This window comes from Aulostomus chinensis, chromosome 12, assembly GCF_037954235.1.
Source record: "Aulostomus chinensis isolate RoL2024-O1b breed Wild chromosome 12, RoL_Achi_v1.0, whole genome shotgun sequence".
NCBI lineage: Eukaryota > Metazoa > Chordata > Actinopteri > Syngnathiformes > Aulostomidae > Aulostomus > Aulostomus chinensis.
The window spans coordinates 28,528,000-28,548,588 of NC_141331.1; the positions used below are offsets into that span (position 1 = coordinate 28,528,000).

Consider the following 20,589-nt stretch of genomic DNA (forward strand, 5'->3'; position numbering starts at 1 on the left):
TGCTGCTGCTGTTTATAGTCCAGTGCCCGAAGCCAACAGGACTCATGGGCCGTCCCGTGGTTGGCGTCTGACAGGCCACAGCTCTACCTCTAGGACACTGTTTGCTGTGTCAGGGCAGAAAACCTTTTTATCTTGTCGGTCTTGGTTGCTCATCAACAAATGGATAAAGTAAATGTGTGTTCCAGCAACTGTAACTAGAAGACTGGTGACACGGTCGTGAGTTATCCTGCTTATAAGGGCGTGTTTGAGGAACCCAACCTCCTTTGTTGGTGTTCGCATCATCTCCTGCTTCATGAACCTGGATATTTGCCCCCATTTAGAAACCAGATTATGTCACCTGTCATTCTCTGACAGAAACCAGGACACACCTGATCCTGGTTTCTGTTACCTGTTACCAGGTGCAGCTTCAGTCAGGTGACGTAACAGAATACAAACAATGTTGTTTTGTCTTTTGGTAATGAACGAATCAATTATACATGTCAGCTTAGACAAAGACGAGTTTGGCCTGCTGAAGTCTGGAGTTAACAGGCCGCATGTTTCGACAGTGTCCCCTCCATCAGAACCACTGAACTCCAGGACCAGGACCCGGTCCCTCTCTTAGGACTGCCCCACACCCTCAAAGGTGATGACAGGTTTCATATTTCATGTCCGAGTGAATGATGTTGATAGTGGCAACATGCAAATAGTGCAGCTGTGACAGCTGATTGGAAACGAGGACGCCGATAATGTGTCATGGCACCCGTCCATCACGGGCACGCCGGCCCCGGTGTGGATGTTTGAGTCCGATCAGCTGTAACCAGAGGCCCCTCCTCATCACAGGGACCTTCAGCTGAGACTCTGCGGTTCTGTTGTGTTGTTTATTTTTGGTTGTCACAACCTGTCAAACTGGTGAATCCAATTGGGAACAAGTTTGTAATTCCTCTTTTGTCTGTAGGTGGTGTCCCCATGTATCTGGATGTTCTGTGTTCCACGTGGTTGATTATGGTCATTGTGGGTGGAGTCTGGCAACATGATTATTCTGAGATTCTCTCACTCCTTGCTGAGACCTCCACCTCTGACTGACAGAGAGGAATAACTAATTATACCAGCTGGTTTGTCACTGTAGCTTCTTACGTGTGTGTGTGTGTGTGTGTGTGTGCGTGCGCGTGTGTGCCTTCAGTTCCTGCCACTTATTTGTCAGTGGGCGGTGTGTCTTTGTGGTGACGTGGTTGTCAGCTGTGTGGTTTTGTGTCATGAGGATCGTGTGTTTGCAGGCCTCATCATCATCGGTCATGCTGACTTTTATAAGTGGTGATATTCTTTTCTGACACTAACGTTCACATCACATGTTGCTCCTGGTCTTCATCCCTCCTCCCGTCTCAGCTCCAGGGCCCCTGCCCCCCTTGAACCACCTCCTGTCCTCCAGCTCCCCGTCCATCTTCACTTCCTGGTGCTGTCTACCAAGAAACAGCTGTTTGCTGTGGTGGAAGTATTTTATACTATGATAAAGGTGTGTGTGTGTGTGTGTGTGTGTGTGTGTGTGTGTGTGTGTTGAGACTGCTCAGGAGTGCAGTCAGCCTCTGCTATAATGACTATTTACTGTACATGACATCATCATCATGGCCACCATGCCTGTGGCTTGAGTCACTGTGTGGTGCCTGATCACACCTCGGCTCCACCATCGCACCGTGGCGGCGTCTCCAAACACTGCTTAACACCATCATTACTCAGCCCTTCAGCTCTGCCACTCCTGGATCCAGTGAGGACGAAGGCTGTGGTTTAGCTGGTAGCTCACTGGGAGGGTAGACGTTCCTCTCCGCTCCCTTTACATAGTTCTCATCAGTTATGAGGCTCTCGTTAACTGGAGTGACAACCACCACTGACAGTGCAGCTTTGCTAGCCTAGGGTTGGCTGGGTTAACTGTTAACCCCCAGTAATTAACATTTCGTGAACCAGCACTGTTAATAGCCACAGCCGAACCACTAAAAATATCATCTTTTTCCACATGGAAGGTTTCATTTTCATGTGCAAATATCAGCACAACAACAGCAGAACACGAGGATTCACACACGAGGTCACAAGAAAAGGTCTCCCTCTGAGCTTCCAGCAGCGGCGCCACTGAAAACACTCACAATCTTAGAATCTTCTAGACCTGAAACCATGGGTTCTCAAATGATCTCCATGAATTGTTGGTACAATTTTATACACATGACTTCATGTATAGAAAATCAATGAAAGCTGCAACAAGGAAGCACTTGTATGGCAAAGGTGTGGACACACACACACACACACACACACACACACACACAGTAAGCTGACTGTGTAAATGAGCTGTTTGCCTGCTCGTCTGTTCAAATGTGTCTGAGCATGCGGGAAAGAAACACGTCCTGGCTGAGTGGTTCAAAATGGAGGCTTTCACATTCCAACCAGAACAGTCAGGCTTCATCTCTGGAGTCGTTTCTCTTCTCAGGAGTAGGTGGAGGCGTCTCCAGCTGATCCAGACACACTGAGCAAATCCCTCCATCTGTCAGCGCCAGACATTCCTGGACCACACAGACGCATCTCTCCAACACGGCATAAACAACCAGAAGACTACAACAAGGATCACAAAACCACCAACTGAACCAAACCAAAACACTGACGGTCCCATGAGGCTTCGCGCTAGCAGCGCTAACTGAACTAGCAGAGAATCATCCCTACCCAGGAAACCGCTTCACTTGGTTTGGCCCAGAGGTGGCAGCCCTGACCTCAGCTGTGCTGCGAAGATGAGAACATTGCTGTTGCTCCTGTGGACCTGAGTGGAGCAGCAAAGCTGGCAGTGTTCAAACCCGCATCACCAACTGGTCTCAAGGTCACCACAGACCCAGCAGACGCTGCTGTGAAAGGTTGTGGTTGACTGGGGGGGTGACTGAGGAGACTGATAGGGAGTTAGTGAGTGGTCATTTTGACGACTCAGTTTACAATGTGATTGCATCACCCCTTGTTTAGAACTACTGATTGGTCTTCCACTTGTGTGTGTGTGTGTGTGTGTGTGTGTGTGTGTGTGTGTGTGTGTGTGTGTACTTGGTTTTGCTATCTTGTGGAGACCTTTTCTGGTATAAACACGACCTTATCAGGACCCCTAGTCCTCATGTGGACCAAAGACCGGTCCTGATGCAGCAGAACTTCATTTATGAACACCTGGTCAAAGGTGGAGTGAAGGTGTTAGTTAGTTTGAGGTTGAGGTCAGGATTAAGATGAGGGCTTGGGTTAGGATGTTCACATGAATGGAAGTCAATGGAATGTCCTAATCAGGATAGCTACGCAAACCTGTGTGAGTGTGTGCATGTGTGTGTGGAGGAGCTGAAACAGAAATGGGTAGAAGCGGTCATGTGACACCTGTGCGTGGGTTTCCACCATCGTCTTGTTCCTGCAGATCCCTCTGGTCAGAGGACAAAGAGCCTGATCTCAGGATTGGCCTGCTGACCCCCGGGCCCCTGCTGGGATGCACCATACCGGCCTACATAGTGTCACCAGCCGGGCTGCAAAAGAAATGTCCCTCAGTCTTTTTCAAGCGGGTAACGTTTAAACTGTAACGTTATTCCAGTGTCCTGACGGCAGGAAGAGGGAACGTGAGGGTGGGGTTTCTGGTTGAAGCCCAGGACTCAGAAGCTCCACTGGATGGCAGCATTGTCTGGGCTCAGGTTGAGAACACATCCTCCTCATGTGCTGTTGCAGTCCCAAAAGAGACGTAGCTGCCTGCAGCAGAACGTAGAAATATAACGCCAACTTTCATTTTTTTCCAATTTTTTCATTTACCCGTAATGCACTGCAGTGACACCTGGGGACAGCCTTCACCTGGGTGTGTGCTGGCTTCAGTTGTGCTGCTGGTCTGATTTGTGAATCGTCTCCGGGTAGAAATTGTTCTGTTCTGTCAAAATGTAATTTTAAGAGCATTTAGACATCTGGATGTTGTCTCCTACGTGTCCTCTAGGTGGCGCTGCTGGGCTTGGACCTCTTATCTGCCTTCGTGACGAGGTTACAGGAGCGATTTCGGGCCCACGTGGGGACAGGTACTCTTCATCACTTGGATGTTATCTGAGAGATATAAAGAACCCTCATCATCACCTTCATCGCTGTTTGTTTGCTCTTCTGCACTTTCCTGTTTGAAGTAGAAACAACAAAGTCCCCGTCGGTGGAAGGTCAAACCTGACGGGCTTTGATTGACATTTGCTGTGTAGAAGATCGTTCTCACTTCGCCGTCATCCGGCTCGATGCTCACTTCTGCTCGTCACCATGTCTGTCATGGTGACGCAGAGACAGAAGCCTTGCTCTGCTCTCACTCCGTCTGGCGTCTCGCCGTCCTTAGCACTGCCCCAGCTGGTTAGTGGTTCTGTAAGAGTGTTGTCCTCCTGCCCTCAGTCCTGCCCAGTCTTATTGATCGGTTGGGAGACGCCAAAGACCAAGTACGAGAGCAGGACCAGACGCTGCTGCTGAAGATCATGGAGCAGGCCGCCACGCCGCAGGTATGAGCACACCTGCACTCAGCCGGAGTGGATAGGTGTGATGGAGAGGAGGAGCCCATGAGGGCCTCTCCTGCAGGGGTCACACCCACCCAGAGTGTGTGTGTGTGTGTGTGTGTGTGTGTGTGGGCGTGCGTGTGTGCGTGTGTGTGTGAGAGCGTCTGTGAGCGTGCGTCTGTGTGTGTGAGAGAGCGTCTGTGTGAGCGTGCGTGTGTGTGTGTGTGAGAGCGTCTGTGTGAGCGTGCATGTGTGTGTGTGTGTGTGAGAGCGTCTGTGTGAGTGTGCGTCTGTGTGAGCGTGCGTCTGTGTGAGCGTGCGTCTGTGTGTGTGAGAGAGCGTCTGTGTGAGCGTGCGTCTGTGTGTGTGTGAGAGCGTCTGTGTGAGCGTGCGTGTGTGTGTGCGTGCGTCTGTGTGTGCGAGTGTGTGTGTGTGCGTGCGTCTGTGTGTGCGAGTGTGTGTGTGCGTCTGTGTGAGCGTGTGTGTGTGTGTGAGAGCGTCTGTGTGATCGTGCGTCTGTGTGTGTGTGAGAGCGTCTGTGTGAGCGTGCGTCTGTGTGTGCGTGCGTCTGTGTGTGCGAGTGTGTGTGTGTGTGTGTGCGTCTGTGTGAGCGTGTGTGTGTGTGTGAGAGCGTCTGTGTGATCGTGTGTGTGTGTGCGTCTGTGTGAGCGTGTGTGTGTGTGAGAGCGTCTGTGTGAGCGTGCGTCTGTGTGTGTGTGTGCGAGCATGTGTGAGTGTGCGTCTGTGTGAGCGTGTGTGTGTGTGTGAGTGTGCGTCTGTGTGAGCGTGTGTGTGAGAGAGCGTCTGTGTGAGCGTGTGTGTGTGAGAGAGCGTCTGTGTGAGCGTGTGTGTGTGAGAGAGCGTCTGTGTGAGCGTGCGTCTGTGTGAGCGTGCGTCTCTGTGTGTGTGTGTGCGAGCGTGTGTGAGTGTGCGTCTGTGTGAGCGTGTGTGTGTGTGTGAGTGTGCGTCTGTGTGAGCGTGTGTGTGAGAGAGCGTCTGTGTGAGCGTGCGTCTGTGTGTGTGAGAGAGCGTCTGTGTGAGCGTGCGTGTGTGTGTGTGTGTGCGTCTGTGTGAGCGTGTGTGTGAGAGAGCGTCTGTGTGAGCGTGCGTCTGTGTGTGTGAGAGAGCGTCTGTGTGAGCGTGCGTGTGTGTGTGTGTGTGCGAGCGTGTGTGAGTGTGCGTCTGTGTGTGAGAGAGTGTCTGTGTGAGCGTGCGAGTGTGTGTGTGTGCGCGAGCGTGTGTGAGTGTGCGTCTGTGTGAGCGTGTGTGTGTATGTGTGTGTGAGAGAGCGTCTGTGTGAGCGTGCGTCTGTGTGTGTGAGCGTGTGTGTGTATGTGTGTGTGAGAGAGCGTCTGTGTGAGCGTGCGTCTGTGTGTGTGAGCGTGTGTGTGTATGTGTGTGTGAGAGAGCGTCTGTGTGAGCGTGCGTCTGTGTGTGTGAGCGTGTGTGTGTATGTGTGTGTGAGAGAGCGTCTGTGTGAGCGTGCGTCTGTGTGTGTGAGCGTGTGTGTGTGTTTGGACACAGGAGTCTAATGTGTGTGTAGCTTCTGGTCTTCACCTGGCCTTGGTGTGTGAGATGGTGAACAGCGGTCTGAGTAAACCAACTGGCTGATGTCACTGGTTTCCAGTAGTAATGATAATAAATCTTGCGTGTGTGTGTGTGTGTGTGTGTGTGTGTGTGTGTGTGTTGCAGTACGTGTGGGACCGGATGCTGGGAGGCTTCAAACATAAGAACAACCGGACCAGAGAGGGGGTGTGCCTTTGCCTCATCGCCACGCTGAATGTGTGAGTTCGCCGCTTCCTTCTTGTTTCACCTGTGTTGGTCCTGGTGGTTCCAGGTGTAGTGCAGACCAAGCAGGAGCCTATTTCAATGTCACCTCCGCTCCCAACTAGGAGGTAAGAACTGTGCCTGCGCCAGTGGATGTGCTCATTTGGCTGTTGACTTCCTTTTTGTCCTCCAGGTATGGCGCTCAAGGCCTGACCCTCAGTAAAATTGTCCCCCACATATGTAACCTGCTGGGGGATCCCACTAGTCAGGTACGGCACGTGGTGCGAGTGTTAGTCTGTGATTGTTTCAGGTTTGGAAGCCTCTTCCTTTCCACTGTGAATTACAGATGGTAAGTGTACCTGGAGGAGGTTGTTCTCCCTTTGACGTCCACACACAGGCCGCAGGCCACCGCACTCCCTCTGTTGTACTCCCCCTAGTGGCCAAATGAAGGATTCAGACCTTTAGATAGAATACATGAGAGAGTTTGATGCTTTAAGCTGAGAGTGAAGGTGTTCCCGGATCTCTCAGAAGTTCTGCACCTGTAACAGAGACCCAGTAGATCCGATGAAAGGATGAAAAAGAGTCATCAGAGCAGGAGCCAGAACCCACCCAGGTGTGTCGTATTGTGGTCCACAGGTACGGGATGGGGCCATGAGCTGCCTGGTGGAGATCTACAGACACGTGGGTGAGAGGGTGAGGATGGATCTCAGCAAGAAGGGTCTGCCTCAGTCACGGTACGCTGAAAGATCTCTCCCCGTGTGCACCAGCCCCCTCACTTCTGCCTTTCTGACAAGATTCTTTACTCTCACTTCAAAGTTATACATTTAAAGGTTGAATTGACCAAAATTCTGTACTTTGCGTCCAAAAATTCCAGCTTTTATACATTTATATACATTACGTCCAAAAATCTGCTGTCTGTCTTGCGGCCATCAGCTACATGTTGGCTCATGACCATCGTGGACAGGTAGAATGAAGATGGAACCCTACGCTGTGGCCTTTGCAATCACTTCATCTAAGTTTGAGAGACAGAGGATTATGATCATGAATATGATTGTGAACCTGTGACTGCAACAATAGACGGACCCAGCAGCACCACTGGGAAACTGAGGAAGAGACCCGACCTGGACCAGCAGCTGGAGGCTCACCCCCGGGACTCCCCGGAGGCAGAAGCGCTGCGAGCCGGCTCGTGCTCTGCAGCGGTCGTTTCAGCGGCTCGTCTATTTTTTCCACGAGCCGCAAGCAAATCTGTCAAGCTAGGCAGGAAGTCAGACACAGGAACGGTCACTAATCTGGTCAAATATCAAAATAAAGCAAATTTCAAAATAAAACAGCTCTTTACATGATGATAAATGTCGAGAGGAGCAGAATCGCGAGTTGACCAGCGTGGAGAAATGCCTTCCTGGCGTGAGGGGCCAGGCACCTGCTAGCATGGGTCCCAGGGGTCAGACATCTCCTGAAAGAGACAGATGAAACACAGCTGAAGAAGGGTAAAACAGTGTGTATTGAACAGTTACACCGAAGCCAGTCGGATACTGCTGGTTTACTATAAATGATAGTGACACAGCCAGAATAGAGGGAAGCTTCTTGTGCTAAACGCTGTCATTATAAGCTAGCTGCTGCAAGCCATCAGAAGCTAACAGGCTAACGTTTCTTCCGCTTCTGTTGATTTAATTGTCTAACTTAACTTTGCTGTGACATTGGAGACACGTGTATTGTGGACAAGTGTAGCACGCGGTGGAAGATCTGTTGATCGTCTCTGCGACTCAGCCAGTTTATTCATTGGCACCTTCAGTTGTGCTGTTGTCCGTTGGCTAGGTGGCGCTGTCAGGGAAAACCAGGCTCACTTCCCTGTTTCTGTGCTGCTGGTGAAGTGTGCTCACATGGTTCGCCCCCTCCTGGTGGTGTAAGGTAGTGCACCTGTAGATTGTCGCGCTTGTGGTCCTCTACATCTGTACTACACAACTGTGCGCAGCTTTTATGTGTGTTTATGCAATGAAAGTGACACAAATAATTAATTGATCATTGCCAGTATGCATGTACTCTACTTATGTACATCTTGTACAACATTCAGAAGAAGCCATAACGTACCAGGAAGTGCTAACAGCTGAGCAGCAGCAGCAGCAGGGAGCTTCTCCGGGTCGTCCCCCGTGGGGATCATAACTCCTGATCTGCTGGACCACATGTTCTCTGCATGCCCTGATGATTTAGGGTTTTAGAGTTTTCATCTCACTCTCTGTCACTGCCTGCAAAATGTTTGTCCGCATCTCTGGGTGTTTTTCATTGTCTTCTTGCTCTTTTCTGCTTTTTAGGTTGAATGTCATCTTCAGCAAATTTGACGAAGTCCAGAGATCAGGGAACATGATCTCATCGTCAGGTTCAGGTGAGCGTGTGAGTGTGGACCCTCGCTGCTCGTACCGTGTGCCATGCTGTCACCAGCTGGAGCTCTGGAGTCGTTCACCGTGGTCTTCAGACTGAAGGGTAGCTCGGGTTCTCTTGTATTCATGTTCTGGTTGTCCTTCAGCTCAGTGGGAGAGGGACGAGGATGGACAGACCGTCTGTCGTCTCAGTCGCAGGATGGTTGACTCATTGAATGAAAAACACGAGACATCTTCAGTTGGGTTTTGTTTGCAGAGTAACTTTTGGAGTGGTTAGAAGTTTTTCCACTGTTGTGTATTTGCCGGACTGAACGAAGCAGGAATCCTCCGAACCACTGAGCACTGCTGGGAAAGTGGGACAGAAATATTGTTCCCAGGAAATGAGAATGGAGGAGGAAGCAGTTCTTTCTCTGTTGAATGCATCAGAGTGGACAGAACTTTGCACGTTCGAGATGTCAAATACCTGTGATCAGATCCTCTGGTGAGGCTGATTTGCTATGACCTTGTAAGGTTTCCTCTCAAAAAATGTGTTCATAATGAGAGGAAAGTTGAGAGACTCACAACGTCAAAGAAAGCCTGAATGTGATCAGAGCTCTGACGTGCGGTCGCCCCCAGTATCCATGCCTGCATGACTCGTTTGACCTGCTCCTAAACACTCCAGCGCCGCAGACGTCCCGGCCCGCTCCCGTCCTCATTCACAGCTCTGTGACAGAGGATGAGGATGACTCATTTTAATTAAACTCCATTTGTGAGCTGAGAAGAACGTCTGAGATCGTTGTGGTGCTCTGCTGGATCAGGGGCTTCGCTGCTGTCATGAGAGAGGTGGAGGTGGTGCTCTGCTGCGCTGCTGCCACTCAGGCGAGGAGGAATCGGGAGGCGGAGAGAGAGAGGGAGAGAGAAAGTGAGGGAGGGGGAGCTGACAAGGCAGCGTGAAGACAGAGGGTACAGCTTTCTGACGCTTATTCTATCCCACCACCTGAGCCATGGCCTTGTAGTATGAATGACAAAGAAATACAGACGACGTCAGCGCTTCCTGGAGGAGAACTGGCATCCCTGAGTGGACACGCTGACAAGGGTTTTGGTCACAACTGGAGGCACAGAGCTCCAGGTTGCAGGCAGCATGACAGCTGGAGAAGGTGAGACAGAAGCTAAGCTAACCTCCCATCACATCACACGTGTGCAGTACACAGTTCGGGTGCAGTGATGGTGACTCCATGTTTGTTTCCTATGTAATTTTTGTGCACCATTTATTGTTCGTCTGCTGCAACGTGGTGTGGATGAAGCAGCTTCTCAGTCGTGTCCGTGTGGGGGTTCAGTCCATGAGCGCTGACATCTTCTCTTTTTTCCACCTGGTGGTCCTCAGTCTCGTCTCAGCACCCCGAAGCATCGTGACGTTTGAGTTTTCTCAGTTTTGGTTCATGTAAGATGGCTGCTTGTGCAGTCGCATCATAAAGATCATTGATATCTCAGCTGCTGAAGTTGTGCCAGTCTCCGACAAATCCCTCCGTCAGCATGGATGTGGTTGTGGAGTGGCGACCGTGGCCGATGGCAGCGGTGTTCTGAGGAGTAGAACGGTTCTGTCTTCCCACCAGCTCCGCCCCTCTACTGGACACGCTCCTTCCCTGTGTTGTTGGAAGTCCTCATCCGTATCACGTGTGTGCACAGAAGCATTCGGCGAGCCGTCAGAGGGGACAGTCAGCAAGTGTGAGGCTCTAATGTGGGCGCCAGTGTTTCTACCCTGGCTGCTCAGTGGCGTGTGTGAGGACGCGTTATAGCAGGTCAGTGCAGGATGCAAAGCCTGCGACGAAGCAGTGTTCCTATCACGCTGGGTCTCAGTTTCTCCTCCATGACCACAGGACGTCTTTGTGGTAGGGAGCGCGCGTGTGTGTGTGTGAGTGAGTGAGTGAGAGAGAGAGAGAGCTTTGTTGTTACATAAACATCCCAAATGCTGCAAGACTGTCTTTTTCTCAGTGCTCTGCTCTGACGAGCCACAAACTGACAGCAGAGCAGAGCTGCATGTTCAGTGTAATAATAGAAATGCCACCAATCCGTGTTCATGGAGTTTGTCATACATGTACACATGTACCGCTGGGGCTGCAGCTATGGTGATTCGACTGTCGTTCATGATTGTTATTGCAACACAGCTATTATCTAATAATCAGATGACAAAGGTCTGTCCGCACGCCGGTTCAGAGAGAAGGAAGATGAATGTTTATGGACATGCTGGAGGGGAAAGTTCTGCTCACGCCGTCTTCTGTTGATTGACTTTGTCCTTGGTGGTTGGACGTCAGCTGGAGTCCTGCAGCCACAGCAGACTGACCATTGTCACCCGCCTCAGGATTTAGGTTCACTGTCCAATCAAACTGATCGGAGAAGCGATCCGTCGGAGCTCCAGACCCGCTTCAGCTGGAGTCGTCAAGGGTTAACTTGGCGTCAACGTAGGGCTCAGACCTGCACAGCGATGACGGAAACCCTCCTTACCTACACTGTAAAGGTGTAAGAGGACAATTTTAAGGAGACAGACTATTAGAAGATAAATATACCCAGAGAACTTTTAGAAAGGGAACAAGTCTAAATTAACCTGAAAAAATAGTTGAGTGGTGAAATAATTATTTCGTAAATGTTATTCAGTGTTGTCCAAAATATCCATAATATTCATACTCCAAATGGTTGAGGGTCTTTGAACCAGCAGCGTAAGCAGGCTGGTTCCAGGTGTACCAGGTGTACCAGGTGTGTCACCGACCAGGAGCTCAGGAGCTGCAGGTGCTGATTAACCAGAGGAACGTCTGAGAAACACGAGGCTTCGTTCCGTTAGCGTCTCAAAGACCATCAGAACATCAAAGCAGCAAGACGAGGGTCAGTACTGGTTCAGCAGGTCTAGACCGGTCTGGGCTGGAGGACCAGAAGAGCCGAGCAGCCATGCTGGAGGGGGACAATTCCTGATGGAGAGCTAAGCTAACGGTTGCTAACGAACAGTAGCAATAGTTCAAGTTAGCAACTTTAGCCTCTGACAGGTTCATGTTGTTATTGTTAGTGTGTGACATCATCACCGTGGTGGTGAGCTCGACCACATGACTTGGCCGTCTTATTACCGCTATTCTGACCACATGTGGTTAGTTGCCCCACCTGGTAACCAGGAGACGTGCAGCTGGAGGGAGGGAGACCCCTGCTGGCCAGGATGTGGTGACCACTGTAGCTTTAGTCCAGAATACTTTTCCTCTTGCTGCAGTTGTAAATGTAACTAAATTTCACCAAATGTTGCAAGGTGAAATAGTGCGTTTCCTCATGGTGGCACGTTGGATCCAATCAGAATGACCAGGGAGTGTTGAGGGGACAAAGACAGACCAACTCTGTCAATGAAGCGTTTGTCTCCCCCCTGTGGCTCTGGAGGTTAAAGGGGGGCTAAGAGGGGCTCCAGAAAGGCCCCGTACCAGTGGCCTCTCTGTCTTCGTTGTCAGCCGTGTTTGTGTCTCTGGAACCTTGTAGACAGAAGGAGGAAACACACAAAGTTTTCAATAGATCAACTTCATGGTTAGAACCCGCAACACTGGCCTGTTGATGTGGTTGGCCCAGTCGCTACCGCAGCGCCTCAGTAAAGGGGCTGAAGAAGTCGTCTCCCAGCTGCTCTCCTGACGCGGACTTGTGACTCTCCTGTCACATCTGTAATCACTGATACCCCGTTCACACTGAAAAACGCGTGTAGCGCGGGTTTTTGGACTCGCGTTTGCTCAGCATCAGGGCGCATTCAAGCTTCCAGCAGACGCGGGTCTGAGCTCCCGCTGTGAGGCTGCGTGCCTGTGTTTTTCTCTCTCGTACGTCATCGCGCTGACGTCATCATCACACGTAAATGTGCGCCGGAGCACTGAGAGGTAAACAAACGACAACATGGATGTCGCAGAGTCGAACGTTAGCGTTGTCGTTCGCGGGACATCAACAGGAGACTGATCTGACGGCAGAGGCCCAAACTTTATTGAGAGGTGAGTCAGCAGCTCTCACAGCCCCAAATTTTTTTCCAGAGCTTCCACGATGACAGCCTGACAGGCGGCGCAGTGACAAAATCAGGATGCGAGAGGAAGGTCGCCCGAAACCTGATACGACACGGGTTGCCCTTTTCACACTGCAGCCGAGCCGAGCAGAGCCGCTAAACTCCCGGGTCGCTTGGCGAGTCGGTCGATGAGGGTCGAAATGCTGAGTCGACCCTTTCAGAGTGCTGAAAAACCCGCATTGACCCGTGTTTTTGGTGCAGTGTGAAAGGGGCTAGAGTCACTTTGCTCCATCGTCCAGAGTCTCTACTTACTGACAGAGACCTTTGAGGCTTCCCGACAGGAGGGGTCAGACCAGGTCCAGCTTTACAGGGTCGCTCAAAACCAAGCATCTGGACATCTCCTTGAAGTTGAGGCTTCAGGAGGAGGAAGGAGGAAGAAGGTGAAACTGCTCAGACCTTCATGAGAGCAAGTAGAATGAAAAGTGTTCCTCTGCACGATCACGTAGAGCTGCTGCGTCCAGGTGCAGGGGACTGACACAGGAAGGACATCGTCTCTCGGACCAACGGTGGACGAGCCAACTCCTCCCCCACCCGCTGGTGACTGTGATGCTACAAGACCTACGTTTATTGTCCTGTCGGGACAAAAGTCGTCCAGGGAATGTTTGTGAGGGGAAGCTGATGTGTGGAAGTTGCTGTAAGAATGTTGAGGTGACGGGACGCTACCAGGCCAAGGGTTCAGAGGCTAGTAAATGTTTGATTTGATGAACCGCTAATTTACAGCTAGAAGGTTGTGTTCTGCCGAGTCAGCAGCCTTTCCGTTCTGTCAGCAGAACAAGACGTCTTTGTTGTGATGTAACACTGATCAGCAGTCATCCGTCTGATTATGTAAGCCCACAGGCTGCTCGCTAAACCACTGAGTCTGAGTCTGTGTGTGTGTGTGAGTGTGTGTGTGTGGATGTGCACCAAGTCCCCACTGAGCCCCAGGACGTCCAGCACAAGGAGGTCTGGGGAGGGGATCAGGGACTGGACTGCGTGGGGGTTACTGGGACAAAACTCAACCCCCAGCCCGTGCCTCTCTCGTCAGAATGCTGCCTGTCAGAAATCTCAAGTCCATCGTGCCTCCGGCTCTTATGTTTTACAGTAAGAGGAGAGATGTTATATAATTGTGTGGTTGTGGGACAGATTAGTACAGCAGCCACCATCAGTGCGCCACTGGGCCGTCACTGCCCTCTAGTGGTCATGTGCAGCAGCCCATCTTTGACTCCAGGCTGACCAGCGCCACCTCGTCCACAGAGCCAGGTTTGCTTGGAGGTATTCTCTCCAGATGTGCTGGGTGTGCAGTTGACATGATGGGTCCTCCCTGGACCAGATCTGTCTGGAGAGGAACTAGAAGTGAGCCCTCATGAGTTCTGTGTCCATGACCACATGTTCCACCAGCTGCAGGTCCAGTGCTTTCGTGTTTCTCTCCACTTTATTTGGGAGGACTGCTAAAAGAACACCTGATACGTTTGGCCTAACATGATTGAGGGCCTTGAGGCAGATTCTGATTCTAGTTTAGAAGAACCACCAAGTGCACCTGAACGGGGAATTTCAGTGCAGACGTGAAACCAGGCGCTGCCTGTGTGCATGGAGCAGCAGTTTGTTACAGAAGTGATAGATAGAAGGCTTATTTCTTAAAAAATAGCTGCTCTTGTCAAAAATATTTTGAATCATCAAACATGACCATTTAAAATAGTAAACCAAAGTGGAGGCTCTGGAGCGCCCTCTCCTGGACACGCTACATTGCAGTGTTGTGTTGTTTTCTACGTTGTTCAGCTCTAAATCTTCGTCTCTGCTCGGTGTGGGTGAGTCACCAGTCAGCTCTCGTTACATTTTCACGGAAAACAAACTCAGCAGAATGCAGCGGTGGTGGTGTTGATACCGAAGCAGCAGCAGCACCGTCTCTGGCTTCAGCGAATCCCGACTGATAACAAGCCACAAACCCGTCGGCCTCTGTGTCTCTGTGCTGTTATGGTGACATGAAAGTTTGCCAGAAGAGCTTTCAACCTGGGCAGTGCGCCGAAGGCTGGACCAGCAGTTTTCAGCTCCGTGGCTTTGACATGGCCTTTGACTCATGTAGGGTTCATAAATGGTTCGAAGGTTCCAGCATGAAGGTCCTGGGTTCCCAGTGTGCTTGAAGTCATGGCGTTTATTGAAATGACGGGACATCTGACAGCTTCAGTGGACATCAGCTGGTAGAGCAGCAGGTGAGGCCCTGATCCGGTTGCTCTCGGTGCCAGTGAGGCTGCGGCAGGGAGTCGGCTGACGGCAGCACTCGACACAAGCGCCATTGGTGTTTCGTGTCTGGGCAGCACCGAGCCGGCTGACTGCGCTCGCAGTTATTGGTTAGTGTTCAAGGAGTGGGGATGATCATGGGTGTGTTGTGTTCAGCTGGTCAGCCTCTCACTATGGCCGCCCGTCATTTCAGAACCACTCTGGATCCTGAGGCTGCAGCTGAGTCATGCTGGGGTTCTGGGCTGGGGATGATCTCATATCCAGGGCCCCTCCCTCTTCTCACCTCAAGAATTTCTGGCATTGGTATTGAGACACACACCCTGACATCAGCGCACGCAGGGCTGACACTCACACTCACACACACACACACACACACACACACACACACACACTCACACTCACACACACACACACACACGCAGCTGAGGAGGGAGATGCCTGCCACACTGCGAGGGGGCAGCAGCGACCCCCGAAGGAACGAGGCCTCCGCTCCCCTACCAGCTCCCGTCCTCCGCCCACATGTAGCCATGTTCTTTTCACTCCACCCACCCTCCTCCTCTTCCTCCTGTTGCTTTTTGTCTTCTTCATCTTCGCTATGTGAGTGTGTGTGTGTACATGTGTGCACGTGTGCACGTGTGTGTGTACCTGCATGTGTGTGTACATGTGTGCGTGTACGTGTGTGTACATGTGTGCGTGTACGTGTGTGTACATGTGTGCGTGTACGTGTGTGTACATGTGCGTGTACGTGTGTGTACATGCGTGTGTACATGTGTACATATGTGCGTGTGTGCATGTGTGTGTGTGCGTGTGCACATGTGTGTGTGCGTGTGTGCACGTGTGTGTACGTGTGTGTGTACCTGCACGTGTGTGTGCATGTGTATGTGTGTGCGCGTGTGTGTACGTGTGCATGTGTGTACGTGTGTGTACATGTGTGCGTGTACGTGTGTACATGTGCGTGTACGTGTGTGTACGTGTGTGTACATGCGTGTGTACATGCGTGTGTACATATGTGCGTGTGTGCATGTGTGTGTGCACGTGTGTGTGAGTGTGTACATGTGTGCGTGTGTGTGTGTGCATGTGTGTGTGTGCGTGTGTGCACGTGTGTGTACGTGTGTGTGTACCTGCACGTGTGTGTGCATGTGTGTGCGCGTGTGTGTGTACGTGTGCATGTGTGTACGTGTGTGTACATGTGTACGTGTGTGTACCTGTGCGTGTGTGTGTACATGTGCGTGTTTGTGTACATGTGCGTGTGTGTGTACATGTGCGTGTGTGTGTACCTGTGTACGTGCGCGTGTGTGTGTGTGTGTGCATGTGTGTGTGGTTGATGAAGCAGCAGGCTCGTTGAGGGGCTCATTGTTCCAGGTACCCATGAGCTGCGGAGGCTCAGCCCGAGCGGCGCGTCCTCTGTGATTCAGGCTGGTGTTTACGGGAACTTGAGGGCGAATCATCTGTGCTGGCTTCAGGTTTCTGCAGTGGCAGTGAATCCGATGACAGCAGGCGTGTTGCTGCGGGCTCATCCCTGTTGTGGGTGATGGGTCGTCAGGGTTTTTTTTGAGGCGGACACTGTCGGAACAAGATCCGGCATCTCTGAATTTTGGCCTCCCTGTGTTCCAGTACTTATTTGGGCAGATCCGGTACCTCGGTACTTATTTGGGCAGATCCGGTACCTCGGTACTTATTTGGGCAGATCCGGTACCTCGGTACTTATTTGGGCTGATCCGGTACCTCTTGTACTAAAAGAAGATATGAAAACGTTTTAAAAATGTGCAAAGATAAATTTACAGACCAAATCCTTAGAATTTCATGTTGTTTGTTAAGATTCAACGTCATTTGAAAGACTCGGAGATCTGTTGATGCACTGACGCCAACAAACCACGCCCCTCACACCAACAAATAACCTTTCGAAATTCGCCGCCTCTGAGGAGCAAGCAGAGAGGAAATAAACAGTTCACCAACATGTCGAAAAGACAGATAAATTTGCTGTTTTTTCAAAAAGAAGGAAGAGTCACATGACGCTTAAAACGAGGCTGAAAAGCCTCCACAAGCGGCGACGAGGGCAGCTGCAGCGGTCATGTTGACGAGCAAAATCGGCTGAAGCAGGAGGCTAGCGCCGCCACAGCGAGCCAGGTTCACCTCCAGCTAGCCAGGTTCACCTCCAGCTAGCCAGGTTCACCTCCAGCTAGCCTGGTTCACCTCCAGCTTGCCAGGTTCACCTGGTTCACCTCCAGCTAGCCTGGTTCAGCTCCAGCTAGCCAGGTTCACCTCCAGCTAGCCTGGTTCACCTGGTTCAGCTCCAGCTAGCCAGGTTCACCTCCAGCTAGCCTGGTTCACCTCCAGCTAGCCTGGTTCACTTCCAGCTAGCCTGGTTCAGCTCCAGCCAGGTTCACCTCTAGCTAGCCTGGTTCACCTCCAGCTAGCCAAGCCGGGTCTAACGTGATGTGGGGTGTCTTGGACAACTAAATGGTGAGCAGACCGTCTAACAAGAGGAATAATGGAGGATTTGTGTGATTTATTATGAGCTCTTTTTTGTTTGTTTTCCAAGTTGGACCTGTTGAGAAACGAACTGCTGACTGTAGACTCTGAGTCCACCTGTGGTGATGTGGGCGCTCACCTGTGCTGTTCAGAGGAGGCTAATAACTGAATTATCATCATAAAGTTGATACCATGGATATTATTTGAAATGGAGGCTTGTAAGTCCCACATCACGGCAAGTGGGCATCTGGATGTTGTTTTTCTGTGCGTTCCGGGACCTGAGCCCCTCTCTCACTGCTGGGGTGTCATATGTACTTTGCGTTCCGGTACCTGATGATTTACAAATTAAGCCCTGCGGGTCGTATTTGGGCAGATGAAAGTCAGGTGGCAGCTCTGAGTCTGCTGACATCATCTCTTTGTTTTTGTCCTGCAGATAAGAACTTTGAAGATGAGGACTCTGTGGATGGGGGCCGGTCCTCCTCATCCTCATCCTCCAAAGCTCCCCCTAGTGCCAGGAGGACTGTGATGACTTCTGTTAGAAGACCCAGCTCTGCTGCTGCAGCCGCCAAGGCCTCAGGTGGGAGGAGGGTCTCATCCTGTCTTTCCTACACGCTCAGCACGACAGTCCAGCTAATGATGCAGCCGCGGCGTGAGGGGGTGTGATGTCATCCAGGTTACCGAGGAGGCTGGAGAAGAAGAAGTCCTTGTTGTCATTGTACACAGACACAACCTTTCTGTCCTTTTCCGCTACAGAACAGTTGTTGTAATGTCAAACGCTCCCAGCTACAGTGCGATATAGGACATGGGTCCAGAGGCTCGGACTGAGTTCTCTCCCTAAGTCCCTCTTAGACTCCATCCGCCCCCTTACTCTCCCTCAGACCCCCTTAGGCTCCATCCGCCCCCTAACTCTCCCTCAGACCCCCTTAGGCTCCATCCGTCCCCCTTACTCTCCCTCAGACCCCCTTAGGCTCCATCCGTCCCCCTTATTCTCCATCAGACCCCCTTAGGCTCCATCCGCCCCCTTACTCTCCCTCAGACCCCCTTAGGCTCCATCCGCCCCCTTACTCTCCCTCAGACCCCCTTAGGCTCCATCCGCCCCCTTACTCTCCCTCAGACCCCCTTAGGCTCCATCCGTCCCCCTTACTCTCCCTCAGACCCCCTTAGGCTCCATCCGTCCCCCTTATTCTCCATCAGACCCCCTTAGGCTCCATCCGCCCCCTTACTCTCCCTCAGACCCCCTTAGGCTCCATCCGCCCCCTTACTCTCCCTCAGACCCCCTTAGGCTCCATCCGTCCCCCTTACTCTCCCTCAGACCCCCTTAGGCTCCATCCGTCCCCCTTACTCTCCCTCAGACCCCCTTAGACGTCATCTCATCATCAGCAGTCACGTTTCAGTGAGCTAGCATGGCCCAAGACAGCCTAGTAACTGGCGTTGGTGCCACAAATGTGTCGTCTGCTCGTAATGTTGAGATGAATCTGCACTGTGTCCTCCTCTATCTTCACAACAGTTGACCCATGATGTCATCAACAGTGATGTCATCCTGAGTTTGTCAAACTTAACCTGCCACTTATGGATTTTGTTCTTTAAACAAGTTGCGTATCACCAGCACAGGTGAATTTTCGCGGCCGCCCAGAAGGGTCTTGTGTCACTAGAAGACGCTGAGTCTTTGTTTCTGGACTTGAACGCCCTCGGCTGCTTGGCCCAGCCGTTCGCTCCAGGAGGTTCCCTCTTGGCTGAATGAGTATCTTCTCTTCTGAAGGTAAAGAAGCAGGTGCTGGTGCTGTTGATGAGGACGATTTCATCAAAGCCTTCGAAGACGTGCCCTCAGTCCAGGTACTTCATCCATGTGGATTTCTGTCGATTTTCCTTGTATTTGGTTGTTTTTGACAGAGGTGCGTGGGACCCCGGTGTCCCGCCGGCTTCTCCCACGCCTCACCGATTCTGATCAGAATGAAAGAAAGAGATCACACGATATCGTAGAAATACTCTGCTCGTATGATGCTGTGGTTTGTTTACAAAGAGCCAAATAATGGCGACGTAACGCCGTCCCAGAGTACGAGATGAAGCCTTGACATTTAACCTTAGCAGGTTGAACCTCCTCCAGCTGTTCCTTCTACACAGATGTGGAAGCGTTTCAATCGTTGTGTTTGTCTTCTGGCTCGGTCTCAGTCACTGTGACTCCGATGATTCAGCTGTGCCACTACCTTCGCCGTCGGCAAATGCTCCCTCGCTCCACCTCTGTTGTCCTCTGTAAAGATAGCGAGGTGCAATGGCACCGCCACGTTGGTGACAGGACCAGGAGAGGCTCAGCTTCTGTGGTCATCCTGTGTTTGTGTCTGCAGATCTACTCTAACAGAGAGCTGGAGGACCAGCTGACCAAGATCCGGGAAATACTGTCGGATGACAAACACGACTGGGAGCACAGGGTGGTGGCGGTAAGTCCCTCCCAACCTGGTCTTGGCCTAACCTGGACCTACACCCAATTCAGAACTGACACGCAACACCTGGTTCTAACCCTCCAACTGCCATCAGCCAACTGTCCTTCCCTTCGCTGTGAACGCAGCGAGGGGAAGGAGGAGGAGCTTAAATCAGACAAGATTTAGTCGCCTCATAGATGCCGTTGTTGTCTGTCTTGTTGCCTGCAGCTGAAGAAGGTCCGATCCTTCATGCTGGCCGGAGCAGCGGAGTACGAAGGGTTCCCTCAGCAGCTGCGCCTCCTGGAGTCGCCTCTCAAGCTGTCTGCTAAAGATCTGCGTTCCCAGGTGGTCCGAGAGGCCTGCATCACGTTGGGGTAAGACCCCAGCCTCGGGGGTTAGCCTTTCCTCTGTGTGTGTCCATGAGTGTGTGCATGTGTATTTTGCCTTTATTAAATAAAGTCTAGTGAAAACTGCCTGAGCCTAATAACCTGTTCCAGTTGGTGATGTCATTAGTCGCTGAGGTGGTAGTCACATTTTTGACTGGCCACACTGATAGGAAGTCACTGTGGAACTAATTAGGCTCGTCTGAAAAATGGCCTGATTTCATATCTTCTTTCTGCATCCTTAAGCTAATGAAACGAGCGCTGCTCAGCTGGGACCGCAGCAGCTCGCCTCCCACCCTAAAACATCCGTCATGTCAATCTTAATACAGCGCCGATGAGGCGCAAGGCAGAAGAGCAGCTGGTAGATGAATAGATGGGCGCTGCTCCGTGTGTCCTCTCATCCCTCATGATGTCACTATTGCATCACGCTTCTCAGTA

At 51.5% G+C, this 20,589-nt stretch overlaps 1 protein-coding gene across 1 annotated transcript in view; it reads left to right on the plus strand.

The window, feature by feature from the left end:
* clasp1a (cytoplasmic linker associated protein 1a) overlaps positions 1-20,589 on the plus strand; it is a 61,475-nt gene that overhangs the window by 11,556 nt on the left and 29,330 nt on the right. Inside the window, exons 3-12 of the mRNA XM_086221049.1 lie at positions 3,953-4,031; positions 4,381-4,484; positions 6,171-6,262; positions 6,439-6,514; positions 6,882-6,979; positions 8,555-8,625; positions 17,785-17,928; positions 19,111-19,184; positions 19,694-19,786; positions 19,997-20,142. Of these exons, the coding sequence (XP_086077175.1) occupies positions 3,953-4,031; positions 4,381-4,484; positions 6,171-6,262; positions 6,439-6,514; positions 6,882-6,979; positions 8,555-8,625; positions 17,785-17,928; positions 19,111-19,184; positions 19,694-19,786; positions 19,997-20,142 (977 nt within the window). The remainder of the gene's footprint in view (positions 1-3,952; positions 4,032-4,380; positions 4,485-6,170; positions 6,263-6,438; positions 6,515-6,881; positions 6,980-8,554; positions 8,626-17,784; positions 17,929-19,110; positions 19,185-19,693; positions 19,787-19,996; positions 20,143-20,589) is intronic.